At 35.4% G+C, this 20,350-nt stretch overlaps 1 protein-coding gene across 1 annotated transcript; it reads right to left on the minus strand.

Moving 5' to 3' along the window:
• Positions 1-15,525: 15,525 nt before the first annotated feature.
• LOC128861856 (polyadenylate-binding protein 1-B-like) lies at positions 15,526-17,144 on the minus strand. Its single transcript, XM_054100231.1, has 2 exons — positions 16,829-17,144; positions 15,526-15,554 (listed from the first exon to the last, which is right to left on the minus strand). Exons 1-2 carry the CDS (start codon positions 17,142-17,144, stop codon positions 15,526-15,528), a joined length of 345 nt encoding a protein of 114 aa, XP_053956206.1.
• Between the last annotated feature and the right edge of the window lie 3,206 nt (positions 17,145-20,350).

Here is a 20,350-nt window from a genome sequence, read left to right on the forward strand (position 1 = left end):
AGGCTCAAAGTTTTCAGCAAACATGCTAGTTCGCGAGCTGCTATTTGATGCATGAGGTCATACTAGTTACAGAGTGCCTTCAAATGTACCAGTTGTAGAACTACCCATTACAGGTGTATGAAAAACGAATATTCTTCTACTAAATAAAAATGCTTCAAACTTTGTAATGTATGCAATGAGGACTAGATGTATAAAAATATAGATGGCGTCAATCATTTGTGTAGGGGATCTCCTAAAAATTGTAAGTTATCATTACTTCAAAGTTTACCGTGCAGTCAATCAATAATAGATTCGGATTGGCACATTACAACACATGAGATTGCAGAGAAGCTTCATGTATCACATACATGCATTGAAAATCACTTAAAACAACTTGGCTATGTTTAAAAACTTTGGCTCCTAACGAACTGAAAGAAACGCATTTAACGCAACGCATTAACAGCTGCGATTTGCTAAAGAAACGTAATGAAAATGATCCATTTTTAAAACGATTGATAACTGGCGATGAAAAATGGGTTGTTTACAACAATATCAAGCGGAAAAGATCATGGAGCAGGCCAGGTGAACCAACTTAAATAACATCAAAAGCTGATATTCATCAAAAGAAGGTTTTGTTATCACTTTAGAGGAATTACAAAGGAATTGTCTACTTTGAATTCTTACCATCCAACCGAATGATCAATTCTGATGTCCACATTTAACAACTAACGAAATTAAACAATTCAGTTGAAGAACAGCGGCCCGAGTTGACAAATCGAAAAGGAATTGTATTCCATCATGACAATGCAAGGCCACACACATATTTGGCCACTCGGCAAAAATTATTGGAGCTTGATTTGGATGTTTTGCCACATCCACCATATAGTCCTGACCTTGCACCATCTGATTACTTTTTGTATCGATCTTTACAAATCTCCTTGAATGGTAGAAGTTTTAATAACGATGGTGATGTCAAATCGTACCTAATTCAGTTTTTTGCTAATAAAAGCCAGAAGTATTATGAACATGGGATTATGATGCTGCCTGAATGATGGTAAAAGGTATGATAATTGTTCAAAATGGGCAATACATTACATAATTGTCTTGTCCCTTTTTTAATGGAATTTCATTAATCACAGATACTTTCAGAAAGGGTCAAAAATTCCCACTTGGATAGTATGTACTACAAAATGTACAACAAAAATATTCCTAGTTAAATTCTACTACAGCATTGGTACGATATATAAATTTTTATTTACTTTTTCAACTCGTCCAAATATGATGATTTTCTCTACAAATTGGACCAGTTTTTTTTTGGCTGTTATGAACTAATTCATTGACTGATATAATGTCAATTCAGAAGCTGGCAATTGGCATTTCGTAGAAAAGCGCCGTAGTAACAAAAAACACCATTGGCCTGCATTGCAAAAGATTAAAGACGAACTGCAGTAAAGTAATTCCGAACTATTAGACTTGACTACTGGGTAAGTCTGCTTTTTAATGTCTGGTAGATGGTCAAATGGAAAAAGGGGAAAATGTTGAGCAAGTTGTTTAATCACTTATCTAAAACAAAATAATAATTTTACAATCAAATTACTGACAAATACTGCTCTCGAAATCCAAGGATCCTGAAAGTTATACCGATTTAAGGGCCCTTACTTTTTTTGATTTTGCTGTTTACTCTTTTTATAGCATCGTTTGAGGAGTAGTTCTTGTTACTCATATGGGATTGAAGTGCACGGAAAAGGTGACAATCACAAGGTGAAATATCCGGAGAGTATGGTGGATGCGGCATTAGCTCCCATCCGAGCTCGTTCAGCTTGCCTAATGTTTGCCTTGCGGTATGAGGTCTTGCGTTGTCGTGGTGAAACAAAACTTTGCGTCTATTCACTAAAGACGGTCGATTTTTGTTAAGTGCCTCATTCAGGTTTGATAGCTGATGGTAATAATAATCAGCAGTTATCGTCCGGTTTGGTTCCAGAAGTTTCTTAATAAAGAATAACGGCCATATCCCACCAAATAGACAGGAGAAGGGGTGAAGACCATCTCTAGGGGTCGGTTCTGGTGTTTCATCTTTATCTAACCATTGGCGTTTGCGAACAGGATTATTGTAATGGACCCATTTTTCATCACCAGTAACGATACGGTTCAAAAAACTTCCATTTTCAAGCCGTTGCAGCAGCTGAGAACACACATTCACTCTCTGCTGAAGGTTGGCGACGGAAAGTCTATGCGGAACCCATTTTTCCAGCCTTGAAACATTTCCCAACTGAACCAGATGACTGTGAACAGTTCCATGCGATGAATTTAACCTCTGAGCTATCATATCGATTGCCAAAATTGGCTCAGGTTCCACGAGTTCGAGCAAGGCATCGGAGTTAAAGACTTTAGGACGACCAGCGCGTTGGGCATCCTCCACTTCGCAGTTACCACTTCGGAATTTTTAAAACCACTTTTGCGCAGTCTTTATACTCACGGTATCCTCTCCGTAAACAGTGTTTATTTCTGCAGCAGCAGTTGTTGTATTTTTACCACTTTTATAAAAAAAAATACAAAATATGCCTCTTATACGCGTTCGAAGATTCCGCTTTATTTTTTAACAACACGTGCTTCTTTCTTTCCGCGATATGGGTAACTACGCACGAACTTATGGACTGACCTGATATTAATTCCCTTAACATTTGTCTTTCAGCCTGGTTGTTTCCACGAGCAGCGGCAACTAAAACATTTGTACAGTCTTATATCCTTAATATATTTATACATAAATTTCGTTTTATACGCATCTAACGTTAAACTAAAATTCCAATAAAGTTATCTGCAGCCTTTACAATTCCACTTCGTTCAGTAGTTGCATCTGCGACGCAATTTGTAAATTGCGAGGGTAGCAAATTTCGAACCATTCAACGAAAGAGAAATTGCTAATATCGTATTCAATACTTTAATTGGAATTTATCAAATTTAACAGTAATATTTTCTAGCTAATGGTACGAAAGTTTACGCTTACACCAGAAACTTTTTCAATTTGTTTCCACCAACAACTGACAGTCAAAAAGTTATGAATACTTTGGAAAAGTGAGTGCAATAAGTTAAAAGTTATACGGACCGAGATGTTGGTGTTGATGTTGGTGTTAATGTTGGTGTTGGTGTCGGTATCGGCGTTGGTGTCGCTGTCAGTATCTCTGTCATTTTAAAGTGAAAGTTTGTTGCAAGTTTCACTACAAAAGTTCTAAGAATACAAACATATATCGACGAACTGTAAGCGGGAAGAGAAGGAAAGCTAAGCACGAAGTAAGCAATCAAAGCAAAGAGAAATCAAATCAAGGAATGCTGAATTCTGATGCTGAACTATAAAGTACTATTGCGCCAGTGTCACAAGTGTCAATTGTCATTATATCACCAGCGATGTAACCAGCGAATGGAGTAACTAGCCTATTTTGTAACTCAATCTAATGCAAAGTGAGTTCAGTTTGACTGATTTCCAATATTTTGTACGTACATTGAAATTTAAATTGTTAAAATTTGAATTCAGCGTATTTTTATAGACTTTCTTTTGTGAAACAAAAACATTTATCTACAGTGGCAAGTAAATTGCACGTGAGAAAACATAAAATTTTAGTTAGGCTGGTTAGGTTAGGTTGTAATGGTTGCCCAGAAAGTGGGCCCACTTGGACGAAAGAAATTTGGTTCATCTTTTGTGATACCATTGTAGGTACATTTTTGTTACTTAGTGAAAAACTTAAATTATACTGTAAAAGTGAGCAGTAAATGAACATTTAAGGTGTCTTATAAAAAAAATATGATCCCATTTCCTCGACAATTTTCAAACGGTTTTATGTTTCATTTTCAATAGTCACTGTATTTGAAAAACTAATAGTAAAAGTATGAAAATATAATATGAGCTTTCCATTCACAGAATCAGTTTAGGCCTCGGTTTTTATGAATATTTAATAATCAATAACCTATTTTTGGGCTCGCTTAAGTCAGGATTCCTTACATTAATTTTTATTCCCGTTTTTTTTTTTTTGCGTTTTCTGCCAACTTCTTCTAACCCGCTCAAAAAACAAAGAAGACGAGAAGATGGCGAGTTGACCTACATTTATAATTTTTATATATCTCAAATTTTATTACTTATGCTATTATTGGGTGCTTCAGATAACTTTGAGCTAAAATATTATTGACAAAATTTAAAAAAGTTTAAGGTTTTGTACAAACTTAAAAAAAAATTAAAAAAATGTTAATCCAAAATCTCAAACCTGTTAACTCATATTTTAGAAAAAGCGTAAAAGGCCCAAAAACTACGTTGATTTAAATTTTTTGTTTGTTTTGCCTTTATAAATACCCTATAAGTGTGTATATGAGATTCGTGTTATTTTCTACACAGTGTTACCATATCGTACTCATTACAGACATTTTTATTATTAGTTCTATAGTTAACCATGAAATATTCATTTTTTGCAAATTATGTAAAATATGCTGAAATATGTACATTAGGCCGGGTCGATTTGTGGGGAAGCAAAAAAATCGCCCATTGCTCTGTGAAAATCATATTCTAGGGATCAAAATAAGAAACTTTGCCGAAGGAACCATACCTCTAAAACGAATTCTGATGTCCCCCAATTTGGGCCGAACTTTTAGTGTCTTTTGTGGGGAGGAGAAAAAAATCGCCCATTGCTCTGTGAAAATCATATTCTAAGGATCAAAATAAGAAACTTTGCCGAAGGAACCATCCTCTAAAACGAATTCTGATGTCCCCCAATTTGGGTCCAACTTTTAGTGTCTTTTGTGGGGAGGCAAAAAAATCGCCCATTGCTCTGTGAAAATCATATTCTAGGGATCCAAATAAGAAACTTTGCCGAAGGAACCATACCTCTAAAACGAATTCTGATGTCCCCCAGTTTGGGGCGAACTTTTTAGTTTCTTTTCTCATGTAAAGGCCAGAAATGGTGATATTTTGAAATGATTGTATGGGGAACCCCCCTGGGGAGTTCCAGAGGGTGTGCCACTGGCATGGGTGGATCGGCCGTCCAAAGCTAGTGGGGGTTGGTCATACATTTGGACTCGATTGGAGCACTCTAAATGTCGAACGGAGCACAATTTGTGTCGAACGAAGCCAAATATCTTGGCATAATTCTGGACTCAAAGCTTGCTTGAAAAAGGAACCCCGAGGAAAGGATGAAGGAAGTTTGTATTGTCCTCTATCTGTAAGAGGACACTTGGCTAAAAATGTGTTGTAAAACCGTATATAAACCACTCAGCGTACAATACGATCATCAGACCCATTTTAACTTATGGAGCTTTCGTGTAGTGGCAGAATGTGTAGACACAATCATACATAAGGAATTTCATAAAAGTTCAACGATTAGATTGTGTAGGAATAAGAGTTGTGTGGAATAACTACATATTCTACCCATTGATATATATGTTAAAGGGATAGCGGCGAAATCTGCTTCCAGTATTAAAGCATGCAGGGTCATGAATCAGTTCTACTATCTCTGAAACACTTGCAAGATGCATCGAAAACAGACAATTTGGTTCCCAAAGCACATCTGAACAAAAACTATAAAATACAAATACCCGACACAAAGCATTGGCAGGCCAGAGTCAAATCAGATGATAGGGATAACCATATTTATACTGACGGCTCAAAAATGAACAATGGCACTGGACCGGGAGTGTACTCCGAACAATTATACTTAAATTGCTACTTTAGCAGAAAAAACGATAAGACTAATGGACTTCCTTCCTATTTTTGTTGATAGGCAAGCAGCGATTAAGGCACTGGCATTAGGACACATCAATTCATCATGCGTTATAGAATGCATGAGGTCCCTCTCACTTATCCAACAGCACAACACCACACTTTGTTGGGTCCCCGGCCACTCTGGAGCGGAAGGAAATGAAAGAGCGGATGAGGGTGCAAGGAAAGGCTCTGAGTTTGACCTTCAACGAGTGGTAGAGGACATAAGCCTTCCTCTAAACGAACTGTACACTGCGATTGACTTGAGCGTAATCGCGGAACCCAATCTGATTACTAACAACGGGGTCTCTAAAGGGCCGTGGCCAAAACTGAATCTTAAAAGTATAAAATCTCTGCTTGGATTCAACAGATTAACCACCAGCGGTCACTACACCGTCGGCACCCTATCCAGTAGAATGGTTGTACCTCACTATGACTTCTGCAGGCGTTATGGATATGAAGAAGAAATTGAGTCGCTCCAACACCTGCACTTCAAAGAAGTCGTGCCAAATATCTTATTTCTACGAATACCTGAAATTTACAAAATGTTTCACCGTAGAGACCTTATTAAAAAGATCCAAGTTGCTTAAGAAACTTAGTATGAATGGCAAAAAACGTTCTGGAATATATTTTACATTGCCCTGCTTAATTTAAATTCATACATACCTACTTAGCCACCACTTTCAGATTCATTCGATAGAAAAATGCTTGCTTATTAAAAATTGAATCAAATATAAAATATACAAATGTTGAATTAAGGTTGATATCAAGGTATTTATTCAACTAGCGAAGTGTGTGTTACCTAGCCATTGGTGGAGTATGTAGTTGGTGTATTAGATCCAGTAAAGTGTAGACGGTGCATTGCTTAGTACGCTGGCACTAGTAAAATAGTTAGCTTACAGATACCAGTAAGACGGCTTTCAAATCATAATTCAGAGAAAGGGCTATTGACTTCCTACTAGAACCAGTTGACGTTAGATTCGTCTGTCGATTACAAGGGAAATAGATTGGTGTATGACTAGTGACGACCACTGCAGTTAAATGGGCTCGTTAGTTCAGAACTAACTGCGTTCACTGCAGAGATGCATGTGTTTTGTAGTTTGCTTAGTTCCACTAACTTTTCCTTTTTCCGTTTTTGTTTTTTGAATAGTTTCATATCAAAATACTCACTGTGTGCGCTCAATCAACTAGCAAGTCATTAAAATTGGATTTACTCCATATGCAACACTTAAACCTCCCATCGATACGCATTTCTGAACTTTATTCGAAAGCAATTAATAACCATTTAAGTGTGAATAAGATTCCACACTGTTATGCTTCGTTGAACTTTAGAGCGTGAGCGTACTTTATAAGTGATAAAGTGCTTGACCCAAAATTGAATATACATACAGGTATGTAGAATGCAAATCATGGATAAGAAAGATAAAAATTGTGGAAACGCTAACACTTTTTACGTGAATCAATGCGCTTAGAGCGAGTTTAATAACTTGGTATATGGCATGGAAATACCGAAGTACGCCTGGTTAGCTGGTAATCCACTATATAAATATTTATTATTAATCATTTATATATTAACTATGTAATACAACAAACTATTAACAATAAATGTTATTGAAGAAGTATTACGTTTTATGCTTTATTAGCTGCATGAGAACTATCGATATCGAAAACTGTGGTTGACAGCTGAGAATGGCAAGTTGTGTCGACGTTTTTGTTCAGTAAGGTTTGTCAAGTTATCATGAATCATTTAATGCCAAGGCAATGCCTCCAACTTGTAGAAATTTACATTGAAAAAAAAATAATCTATTCGCTAAATTCATAGCTCATGCTGTTATCTACCAAATTATAATAAAAGTTATTCATTTCAACAATATTTGTGTTTTGTCTTATGCTTTACCGAATAGGTAGCCGCCATAGCCGAATGGGTTGCTGAGTGATTACCATCCGGGCGTGCATAGGTTCGAATCATCCTGTATGAAACAGCGAAATGAGTTTTTTCTAATAGTGGTCGCCCTCGACAGGCAATGGTAAACTTCCGAATTTATTTCTAACATGAAAAACCCTCTCTTAAATACATTTGACATTCGAGGTCGGCTTAAAACTGCAGGTCCCTCCATTTGTGGAATTACAATACGTCAAGACGCACGCCACAAATAGAAAAAGGAGTTCGTCCAAACACCTAACAGAAGTGTACATGCCAATTACTTACTTATTTTTACTACCATTTTAAGTGCTCAAGCACCTCAAAAGCGTCCGATATTTACAAATAACACTAGGCAAAAAAAAAAGAACAAAAAGTTTTCATCTCGACATGCCATGATTTGTTTTTTTTTTTGTTGTTCAATATCCAACGTTAAGCGGGGATTAAGATCCGATCATATGGGGTACAGAGTATATCAGGCTGCTTCCTCCAAAACCGAAAAAAAAATTTAAATATTTTTAGATCGCGTTGGAATGGTTGGAGTACATATGAATGTGTAAAAATGAAAATTTCGGAAATTCAATTTTAAATGCTTTCCTAAAATTAAAAGGTTTGGTTAAGTCAAGCCAAGTTAACCTCTTAACTCAAATTGGAAAATTTGCAAATCAAACGTCAGCACAATATGTTCCTTCTTCATATTTCTTTTAAATTTAAGCACTTCTTCAACATCGTTGCGACACGTTGCGTATATTGACCCTTTTGTGAGAGTTAGATTTTAGTGCTACTTGGGGAGTGCCAGAGTGGTACTTCAAGCATTTCACCAATTACAGCTGTATTGGAAACGAATTACAAAACAACAGTTTGCTCAGATAGCAAGTTTACCAGAGATTCTGTACTCAATTTCTCCTCCTCCTGCCGGATCAACGATATTACTGCTTTCTTCAGACTGCGTATTGCACAAACAATTGTTACGCGCTCACATGTACGAGTATGAAAGGTTCGGATTTATCACCTAGTCTATGCAGCACTTGGAAAAGCACCCTTTAAGTGGCTTTACTACCACCAGGAGATCAACTTTCGCCAACGAAATCTTTACAGAACTACAGCGTAAAACTGGCAAATTGCTATATAAAACTCTAATAATATTTTACATAATTACCGTTGCAAATAAATTCAAATAAAGTTTAATTATTTGCTCACATCTAGTAATCTTTAGGTAGTATTTGCCCCTGATTTACTCTCTATTAACTTAAACTTTCTAATAAAAAAGTATTTTAAGTGCAATGCAAATCGTACGCCTTGGTGCTTTCACACTGTAAATTAATAACTTTAACATGATTAAAATTGCTTTAATAACCTCCAGATATTTAGTTTTCGTATTTTGATTTTGGTAGCTCGACCGGACATAGCCAAAGGTGTATATTTTTCAGCTCTGCAGATGAGTTCTAATAGAGTTCGAAAAATCGTCAAATAAATTGCAATCATTTCTTTGATTTCTTTTTTTGTTGTTAAACTGATCTTGAGTCCGCAAAATACAAGTACTAATATTAGTTTTACTATTATATTTCATTTTATAAATAAATAAAAAATAAACCTCATCAATATAGAAAAAGCGATGATATTGTTGCCAGGCGTCTTACAGGCACTTCCAATAAGCTGGGATTGGAGTGAATAGACGACGTACCACCAGGAGACGCTCAACTGAAGCTAAAACGCTGACGCTCTTAGAACGCTGACGTTTATGTGGAACGAATTGGGATACATAGCTCAAAATCGTGTCCGTTGACGAGAGGCGTAGTTGATGCCGGTAGTAGGTAGAGGAAAAAATAAACCAGTAGACATTCATCATCCGCCATGTCAACCAATCACATATTCACTGCTCTGTTGATAGTCAGGGGGGAAATTTAGTTTGATTGATTGGCGCCATGGATATTTATTTTTAATTGGGTAAAGCTTCTTTAAAAATTTAATTAAATATATTACATATCAAATATATTACAATATATATATAAGTTCTCTAGAAACATATAAAAAAAAATGTTTTACATTGGAGCCTTTAGACGATTCCTAAGTTATAGGCAGTGTATATAAATTTAAAGTAGTAAACGTATTAGCTTATTATTTCTTTATTTTATTTTTTATCTGGTATTAGTTTTTCTTATTGCTTAGCCACTTTGTGTTGTGTGTATTTCGGTAGACTCAAACAGTGTATGAAAAGAAAAATTTCAACTATCTCTCTCTTTTTACACAGGGAAATGCCCAAAGACTTAATCACTTGTTTTTATACAAATTGGCTACCACTTTATAGTTCACAAGTACCGAATACGATTGACGTACGACGCCATTTCCAAAAATTTCAAATCTTTCCATAGGGTGATTCATTTGATTTTATTCACCTTGAACCAATTGTTGTTTTAAGTTGGCTCCGAATGGCAGATATTTTTTATGAGAAACTTTTTCATGGTAGAAATACACTCGGAGGTTTGCCATTGCCTGCCGAGGGGCGACGTTTCTACAAAACACTTTTTCTTTATTTTGGTGTTTGAGCGAGTTTTGAACCTACATTCTCTCTGAATTCCGAATGCTAGTCACGCACCAACCCATTCGGCTACGGCGGTCACCGTAAGTTGGTTATTTTAGGGAATTTGGTTATTAAAGATATTGAATCGGAAGTTGGAGAGGATAGGTAAGTCATTGGGTTTGAGTTGGCGAAGATTTATCTTCTGCAGGCAGATTATATTGGGCAATGGGAGAGCGTATGAGTTATGGTAATTCTTATGTCCGCGTTGAGCGTGCATATAGTTGAATTTAGAGTAATAGTGTAGCGATTTAGTCAGTAAACTAGAAAAGTTAAGAAATAAAGCACCATGCTACTTAAAGCTTGCTGAGCTATTTATAGAAGATTTTTATGTTGTTTTTTTTCTTTATATTTTTGAATATGGTTTTTATAACTAATTATTTTAGCTTGTATTCCATAATTTGCTAATCAAGTCATCAATAAATAAAAAGTGTTTATGATAAATGAGCAAAAGCGTCAAAACTTTTTAAATTTAATCCACATTTTAGAAGAGACTACTTTTCGTCACCTTGTACCCCAAAGGTTAAAATTTAGTCAATTTATTTCCATAATTTTTAATGTAATACAAAGTCATTAAAACAAATCTCCTTGCATTTTCTAACCGTACATTCGCCTTTATATTCGTATTCGTATTCGTTTTCTTACCCACTTTCGTATTGGCACTCGCATTCGCATTCGTTTAAGTGTTCGTATTTTTTTATTCTCACTCAATGAATTTAATGTTAAGTGTGATTCAATTTATTCAATTTATTAAATCTTAATTAAAATCATGATTACAATGACACCCCAGCTGTTGATTCGCATTTGGCATGAAAAGGTTGCTAAGCTGCATTCATGTGGATATGCAAGAGTACACACACGTCCACACAGTGATGTATTATCAACTCTCATGTAGATATAAATAAACCGTGCATTGCATAGTGAATTAAACTGAAACTACTACAAATTACTCATGCACTGGTATTGCAGATGAGTTTGCTTACAGTGCATCAATTATAACTGGCCTTATAATAGAGCAGGTCGATTTTGTTGTTGTACAACCCTACTGCGCGAATATGAAAGAATTGCACAGATAATTCTTTGCAAATATTTCCACAAGAGGCATATGAGTAATTTTATATACTAAATATAAGTATATATGTACATTAGTATGGCACAGAGTTGGGCATTAATCGACTATATTTTTAACAAACTTATATTTGATTAATTTAAGGAAAAGCAATTGCAGTTAATTGCGACTATAATAATTAGAGTCATGTTTTTTAATTGTTCTCTGAAACGGTTAAAAATAGCAATTAACCTATTTAGTTTAAAATAATTAGCCCATTTTTTCATAGATGTATGCCATGTCATGTTAAGGGAGAAATGGTTGTATAGCTTGAACCACTTTGGCTTTACTACCAATCCAAATGTGGTTAAAATATGATCCCAAATGGTCTAAAAGGTATAGTAGTAGTTGGTTGGTTGGTTAGAGTGTTGATTCATCCAGAATCGAGCTAGCGCTTCCGCACCATTTTGTTGTCACAGCCTCGTTACCAAATTGTTTAACAGTTATTTGCAGCAGGACTATATCCAGTCTGTGCGGTTTAGAAACCTTATTAGGTTGTTGACGTCTAAGCCAGACAGTTGTTCGAGACCCTCGAACAGCGGTTTGCCCAGAGTTAACACTCTGTCCTTCCATAGGGCAGGGCATTCACAGAGGAAATGGAAGATTGTTTCTTTTTTCTCCGGTTGTTTACAACTATGACAGTATGTGTTGTGAGGGTGCCCATTTTGGCGGCTTGTTCTCCGATAGACCAGAAGCCAGTTATGACTGCCGTAAGTCTACAGGTGTCCCGTCGTTTCATGTTTATTAATGTCGACGTTGGATTGAGGTTGTAGGTGGGCCATAATTTTGCATTTCGTCTGGTCTCTCCATCTACAATCTGCAATTCGAAGGTATTTTAGGGAAATTACATTCTTGACCGCACCTGGTGGAGTGGATACTGGTACTGCAAGAACGCTATTCATGGCAGATCCCCCTCTTGCCCGTTCATCAGCTTTTTAGTTACCTTCTATGTTCCGTTGTCCCGGGACCCAAACTAAGGTTACTCTATGGTTTTCACTCAAGTTGGTGAGGCTATTCCTACTTTGCTTCACCACTTTAGAGGTTGTTATAGTCACGTCCAGCGCCTGGATTGCGGCTTGGCTATCCGAAAGAATAGCGATATTGGCCTTAAAAGAGAAATCTGCGATTAGTAACCTACAGGCTTCCCCAATTGCTAGTACTTCCGCTTGGAAGACGCTGCTGGTATTAGGGAGACGCACAGATTGTTCAATTCAAAGTCTATGAGAATATATACCAGCTCCAACACCACAATCCATTTTGCTGCCATCTGTGGATCGAAGTTGTTTAGAGAGAATCCCTTATTCCATTATTTTTTAGATGGAAAGAGTGTGGCAAAATTCCTATTGTAGTAGTAGTAATCTATATTTATTTTTCTGAAATTCAAATTTTTTTCCCATTTCGTTTTTATAACATATTAGTCATTTTATAATATAAATATATAGTCGTCTGTCATGTTCCTTCACATAAACAATAATACAATAATTACTATAGAGTAAAGCTGAATAAAAAAAGCATAAAATTGTTCCCCAAATTTTCATCTTTTCTCCATTCACATTGTTTATAATTTCTTTTTCTGTTAATTCTGATTTTTCTAAATAAATGCTTCTAAACTCAGTGAGTACAGGAAACCTTCCAATAAAATGCTTCACATTTTCTTTTTAGTTCAGTTTGCAGATGCTCCACATTTTTGAAACGTTTCCGAATTTATTGGTATTTAACATAGCAGGCCCGTTCCGGAAATCCAGAAATTGTCTGGAATCCTGGAATTCCGGGATCAAAATATTCCACCAATATTTGTCTCGTCAACTCGAAACGGAGTGCTTGAGAAAGCATTATCAGACAATTTTTTGAAAGGCTAACATCCAACCAAAAAGCAAAAATTGAAAAAAGATAAATAAATAGGGAAAGTATTTACAACACAGTTGCCGAACACTATGTGGTGAAAAACACTTTTGTACAGAAAATTTTCAAAATTTCTTTCCGTATAGTATTTATTTTTAAATGTTATTTTCAATAAATCATTAAACGTTTTAACGTTACAATTGACAGTTGATTTACTATTTTTTTTTTTTTTTTTTTTTGATTTTTATGAATTGTTAATTGTCGTGAGAACTTAAATTTGTACAAAACTGGCATGGTCAAAAAAAATTTTCGTCCTTAATGCTGCCGTCTATGGCCAAAAAATGAAGGTCTATGTTTTTAATTTTTTTTATTTAATATTTACCCGTATCATCAACGCTTTTAAAATTACAATGAATTGCCATGGGGAAAAATATACTTTTTCTCACATTTATTCGAAAATATTTACAGACCGATATTATTTTAACTCCTTTTTAATTTTCCCTTCCCAGTGGTATAAAAACATTATACCCCGCAACCCACAAAATTAAAAATAAAAACAAATAATTTATCAATTTTTTAAGGTAATTTTTGGGAGGAGAAAATAAAAGAAGATATTAAATAATACTGATCTCACCACATTTTATACCAAATTTACGGAAAATAAAAAATAGACCTATAATTTTTTAGTCATAGAAGAAATTCAGTGGTAGCATCAAAAAATATTTCTTAAGTCACACAGTGCAACAAAAACTAATTTTTTTATTTGTTATTAAAGCTGCATACTCAGCCTTTCATTTTGTTATCAATTTATTTCTTAAAGTATTTAAAGTTTCAAAGGATATGATTCAAAAACTGATTGTAAATATTTATATCCCGTAACTTATGGTATTAGTATAGATATTAAACGAAAGGGGTTATATCCAGGAATATTTTTATATTTCCTATAATATCCATTTCGTATATCTTATTTCATAGGAGAAAAGTTAAATATTTTTTGCGTTGATATAAAATAGCAAAAAAAACGAAACTGAGGTTTGTATAATTGCATATAGGTATAAATACTTATATATTTATATATATGTAAGATACATATATTCTTCACTAAATAATTCATCAGAAAATTTCAAGGACATCCTATATTTGTCCGGGCGAAAAGTAAACAAAAAAAAAACATTTGATATCTATGTTTTGCTTTTTCAACACTACACGTGATGTATTTTAATATTTTTATCGATAATTTTTGTATTTTTTTGCATAAACTTACTTATAACCTTTTTATTTACGAGCTTAATTTGTTCTTTTTCCAGTAAGCTCAAAAATTCATCTCGCCCAAAAAGTACAAGTAACTTGCAAATTTTCGATGTGGATTATCGATAAATTTACATCGGCTTTTGACGTTGAAGCATCAAACTTAACCACTCTGAAACGTTGGTACAACGAGTTCCAACATGACCCTTGATCCTTGCAGGATGAGTTCTGTGATGGTCATCCAAAAACAGTTGCTGTATCAAAAGCAATCGTTGGGCAAAATCATCATGTTACGTATCACACGGTATAGGTATCCTTGGGCATTAGTGGGACCAAAATACCTTCAATATTGCATTAAATATGCTCATCAGGAAGTTTTGTCCGCACAGAGTACCGCATAATTTAACAATTGCCCAAAAAAGGATCAATCGCATCGGTTCAAAGCACGTTTATCACATCGCAACACTTCAAGAATCCTGGATTTAGGCATATAAGCCTAGATGAGGTTAATCCAACAAAAGTTGTTCACGGAAGAAGCACCTCAAAGCAAATGGTGGCCTGTTTTTGTTTTTAGTCGTAATATAACTGAGAAACTTAAAACTGTCAATTCTGAATAGTATAAAACTATTTGTTTGCTAGAAGTTTTGGGATAATTAAGGAAAACCAACCGCTAAAGACAAATCAGCCGTCACTAAGGCAATACGAGCTTTCACGTATCGGTTCACACAAGAGAGTTTTTCAGCACTCAAAAAATCGAATTATAATGCCATTTACTTACGGTCTTGATTTAGCAACCAATAATGTTTTTTTTTTTCGCTCCCGAAGCTTTTTCAACGCCTGTAGAAGCTGAAGAAGCCTTTAAATAGCTCGATTTGGAGGGTTTCACTTCTGGGTGGCAAAAGTGCTTTAGTTCAAGTGAATGCCTGTAAGTGTATTGACTTCCTACATTAATATATTAAATAAAAAAAAAATTCTTATTATTTTATCAAATATCAAACACGGCCCTCGTAATTTCCACTATTTTGACTTTTTTTCTTGGCTTGTTATGCAACTTTTGAAGCAATTCTATAATTTCTCAACCGAATCACCTTAATGCGCATACATTTAACTACTTAGGTATAGCCGCTCATTTGCTGTAAGACTGTAATAATCCAAAAAATACAAAATTTAAATAAATATGCCGAAATTACCACGATCTATTCTTATGTGCTGTGTAAAAAATGCATGGCGATATTTGCTAACAGCAACTCATTAGCAAAAAATATATTTTTACTTTCAACTGGGTAGGCATTGTAAATCAAAAACTTTGAGACCATTTCTCTCAGCATTGTGGTTTTTTGGCTCATGACACTCTTGTAGTAAATGAGGGATATGTTCACACATTTGCGCTTTCCTCAGTTAATGCGAAAAGCCACAATTAAATTGTCTGATCAATCACTGTCTCTCATTCGTTAGCGCCTTTGAAAGCGCACTTTCGCCTTTTACTGCCAGTGACATTGAAATGGAAAAAAGGAAGTTCAAAAACTAAGTTATGGATTGAATTCAATTACTGAAATATGATTTCCTGTGCGCATTAGCAAGCTTCCTTTCCCACTTCCATACCCCCACTATCACATCCTTCCTTTTTCTCTTTTTATCGAACACAACTCACTTGCTCGTATGTATGTTTGCTTATCGATAGTTAATTGCTTGCAACTGGTCACACCATATTGCATGCCTCCTTTTCTGTTGCTGTCTCGACTCTAACCTGCACTACATTCACATAGTCCAACAGCCACTGCATTAGGCATGTAACAGGAAAATGTAATGTAATTTGAACGCTGTGGTACTTCTGCATGCCACGCAAAGCCAATCAATGGTAACAGCGCAGCCACTGCGTCCGCTGCTACACACACTTACACTACATATATTCATGTCCAATGGGCTTCCCCTTTCTTCATTTATCTCGCATTGCTCTTGATCTCTCTCGCTAACTGTAGTATTAAAGCGTTACCATATATATGGCTTACAAGGAAAGAGTGTAAAAATCAGATTGCCTGTGGCGTACCAGCAATGCCAATTCACTACTCTATACGAATATCAGCAACACAGCGCCACAGCTGCGGCTGCAGTTACGCCCGTATAATCAAAGATAAACACTTTCTAATTAACTGAGCGCAGCATCCGGCTAACAAAAGGCCACTTTGCCGGGAGGTATGTATAGGAGTATGTGTGTATTTATGCATGTGAAAAGGGGGAAAAAAAACGATAAGAACTAAAGAAAGCGTTGTTAAAAGCGCAACGGACCGCAGTAATATCTATGGCTGTGCAAATGAAATGAGGACATGAGAAATATATTATGTGGGGGAAAAAGTGTGCGTATTCAGTGACTGACAAAATTCATTTCACATTTTCACATTTCAGCATTTCATTTACCTCGGCTATACATGGTCGAGCCGGATACGATGGTGTCCGCTGGCCGGCGTGCCGAAATGCTTTCACGTTGGCTGCTGCTGCCAGGCATTGCTAGCGCCATTGCACCCGAACCTCCAGCAGCTGTACCAGTTGTCGTTGTTGCTGTATTGCTTGCATATGCTGGATGTGTGTGTGCATTCTGTTGAAGGTGTTGATGTGCTGTATGATGGTGCTGCTGGTGTTGGTATTGGTATTGGTGTTGTTGGTGTTGTTGTTGTTGATGGTGCATGTGCGCAGACTTTTGATTGTGCTGATGATGGTGGCCAACGGGAGCCATGCTCGTCGTTGTTGTCTGCCACAAACTGTCCGTGTGGTCTGAAATGTTGAGGCCGTTTGTGCTATGCGCACTTGCACACTCATACGCACACACACACAAAATGGGATATTATACACGGTTTTTTCTATTGTTTTTGTTTTAGCTTTTTTGCGTGCTTTTGTCGCACGTGCTGCAGCACCAATTGCCGGTTTTTATTTGACTTTTAAAACTTCAATGCGTCTAAGTGATGAACAAAAAGACATGTAGACTATTCTCTGTGTACTCTCTGTCATATTTATTGTGTTTCCAACGAGTCAGGCAATTGTGTTTTTTTCTGTGATTTTAGTATTACTGTATTTGAACAAGAAATCTTAGCACAATTTGTATGCACACTTCGAGATACATTTATTCTGCATCAGTATGAAAAGCTTTCTGCTTACGACAGCGTGCCAAATTTCGTCTGGTTAAAATATAATATTTCTATAATTTTTGTAAAAATGAATTGGATCGTAGGGTAGTAGTTCTCACACATGCGAAAAGCGATTATTATCCGACTGAATTTTTATTATTCCCCTTGGATGTCAGTGATTTTTAAAAACTGAAATGCCAGGTTTTAATAAGAGCCAGTGTTCGAAAAATTATTATGAACCTATAAACAAGTATCTGATTTATTACCGATTTTAAATTTTGTCAAATGCATCAAGAACGAACTGGGCATTAAAGAAACTTGGACGGGCAAACTAAAACCAACAAAATAAGCCAGAATAGAATAACATGGCACACAAATGGAACGCTTACCGAGGAACGTGTGCCCCTCACGAGAGTGGGTGTCTGCGGACCGGGGAAAAAATACTCGTAAGTGTTAAGCAAGAACAAAAGTTTATTTTAAGATGCGCTCCCTTTAACCTTGAACGCAACTGTAACAACAGACAGCAAAGTTCTCAATTTTTTTCAGATTACATCAAAACTAGTGCTGGAATCTCTCAATAAGCTGAATATCTTAGGCCAGAAGAGCCACGTATGTATAAATTGGATTGCAGGGCACAAAGGAATTACTTGTAACGAAACGGCAGATAAATTAGCTAATAAAGAGGTGACCTCCGCAAATATAGAACAATTTTGTAGCCTAATAAATGGTAACTTCTCTCTTATTCAGAAAGTAAGGGAAAGACAAATAAGATAACAAAAAGGCAATCTACCGGATTTTTCGCAATCAAACCCATTGATGTTTAGCTGCCAAACAGAATGACTTATCACTCGGCATACGTTTATTCTTCTTATTATTATTAATGAAATTCTTAAGAACAGGGAGTCGTTTTGCAATGCACACATCAGCATAATCAGTTAAATCCAATTTTTTAAACGTAGGATAGTTTATGCTGCGCACCATCTAAAATTGTTTTAGGGAACCTCAGGCTTACTTTAACAGCTAATTTGATATTCAGAAGCTTGAAGCAATATTTTAGCATCTATTAATTTTTCCATCCGTAGAGTAACTTTAATTGTCTATTACACAAACCTAAAAAGAACGTGAAGCAAACAAATCACGGGAAAGGATTAAGCAACTGATAACTGTTTTTCGGCTACTGCACTACTATGTTACTGCTACTATTTTTTTCACATTTAATATTTCACATTACAAATACGTAACCAATAATTTCACCTTTTAACTTGCCACATTTTCATCCAAACTTCAATTTTCGTTCACAAGAATTTCTACTGTCGTACTTATTTTATAAATAATAAATTTTTTAAATTAATTAATTTATTAAAATTATACATTTTCAACATTCCCATATTTTACAAATTTCCCATATTTTGTTGGGAGTGAATTATTTCCATAAAACGTGCAAACCAATTTTTAGCGCTGCCGATAAAATATGTATTTCATGTATAAGGTGGCTCATAATCAATCACCCCATCAAAAGATATATAGTACTCGCAAATCGCGTCGTACATCAATCATATTTGACACTTATGAACTAGAGCCGCATTATGCTAACAGACAAGCAATAAAGTTGAAAATATGGATTTCCATCATTTAAAATCATTTTTTTTTTTTAACAAAAAAGTTTTTGGAAAAAAATTGGATAATAAATTTTGCCTCGTATTAAAACGACCATCAACTGAATGGTAGCTAGAATAATACCATTACTCTTCTCTTAATTTGTTTGGTTAGTCGCACGTGCAATTATAGCTGAAAACGAAAATTATTTTATTCCACACATTTTATATGCGTTGGTCTAGATATCCTGAAAAATTATTTAAGGGGCCGATTTTAGGTATATTACCCTGTTTATTTATTTATTTTTATTATAAACTAGAATTTTTAAATTTCCTCTCAATATTTTTTTTTTTTTCATTTGAAATCTGCTTACACCAAATACTTTTGCAGATTTATAATAACACTGAGCTCTGGTTTTCAGCTTCTTATTTTTGAGAATGGTTTGAGTTGCTAATATCACTTAATTTGCGTTTCTAAATTCAATGGCGTTTTGTCAGATTGGTTCCAGTTTTCGGGAAATTGGTAATTGAAAATTTCCATTGGGGCCGCTGAGTGCTCGTCTAGGAACCAACATCGTGAATTTTCAAATGAAAGGTCGTTTAAGTTTATCTTGCATAACTTTTGTACTAAATTAAAAAAAAAAAAAATTTTAGTGATGGAAACTTTTTTTGCGACTTTTACGCGATCCATTACTTGTCTGTTTGATTATTGTAACTGTCTAATTCACAAGTGTCAAATATGATTTGCTTATTCCTACACTCTTAAATATAATATTTAAACTTATAGAAAATTATGCAAAAGTCAAATATTTACCTACGAAATTTCTAACGCTATCTCTAAATTGTATTACATTTACTTTGCTGATCAATATGTAATCCACGCGAGGTAGTAGGGTCTGCATAAAGCGGAAAAAAGGCAAGTAAGTATATGTAAACTTATAGTCGTACTTGTATCAAAACACAATAAAAACCAATCTGTAAAAATCTGAAATACAATCTCGCATTTCTGCAAAAGCAGCAAAATCCACTTGAAGGCAAGTTTTTGGTTCAACTTACATTCAACAGCGCACCACCGAAGAGGGAATACCGACTCCTACGAATTTCCGGTGGTAAATACAAACAATGCACAAATGCATAAAAAATGTTTGTGTGCACATTAGGCTTGGCTTGTAACTATTGTATTTCACTTTAGAATGTAAAGCGAGCAAATGTGCCGCCACTGT

This window comes from Anastrepha ludens, chromosome 4, assembly GCF_028408465.1.
Source record: "Anastrepha ludens isolate Willacy chromosome 4, idAnaLude1.1, whole genome shotgun sequence".
Lineage (NCBI taxonomy): Eukaryota > Metazoa > Arthropoda > Insecta > Diptera > Tephritidae > Anastrepha > Anastrepha ludens.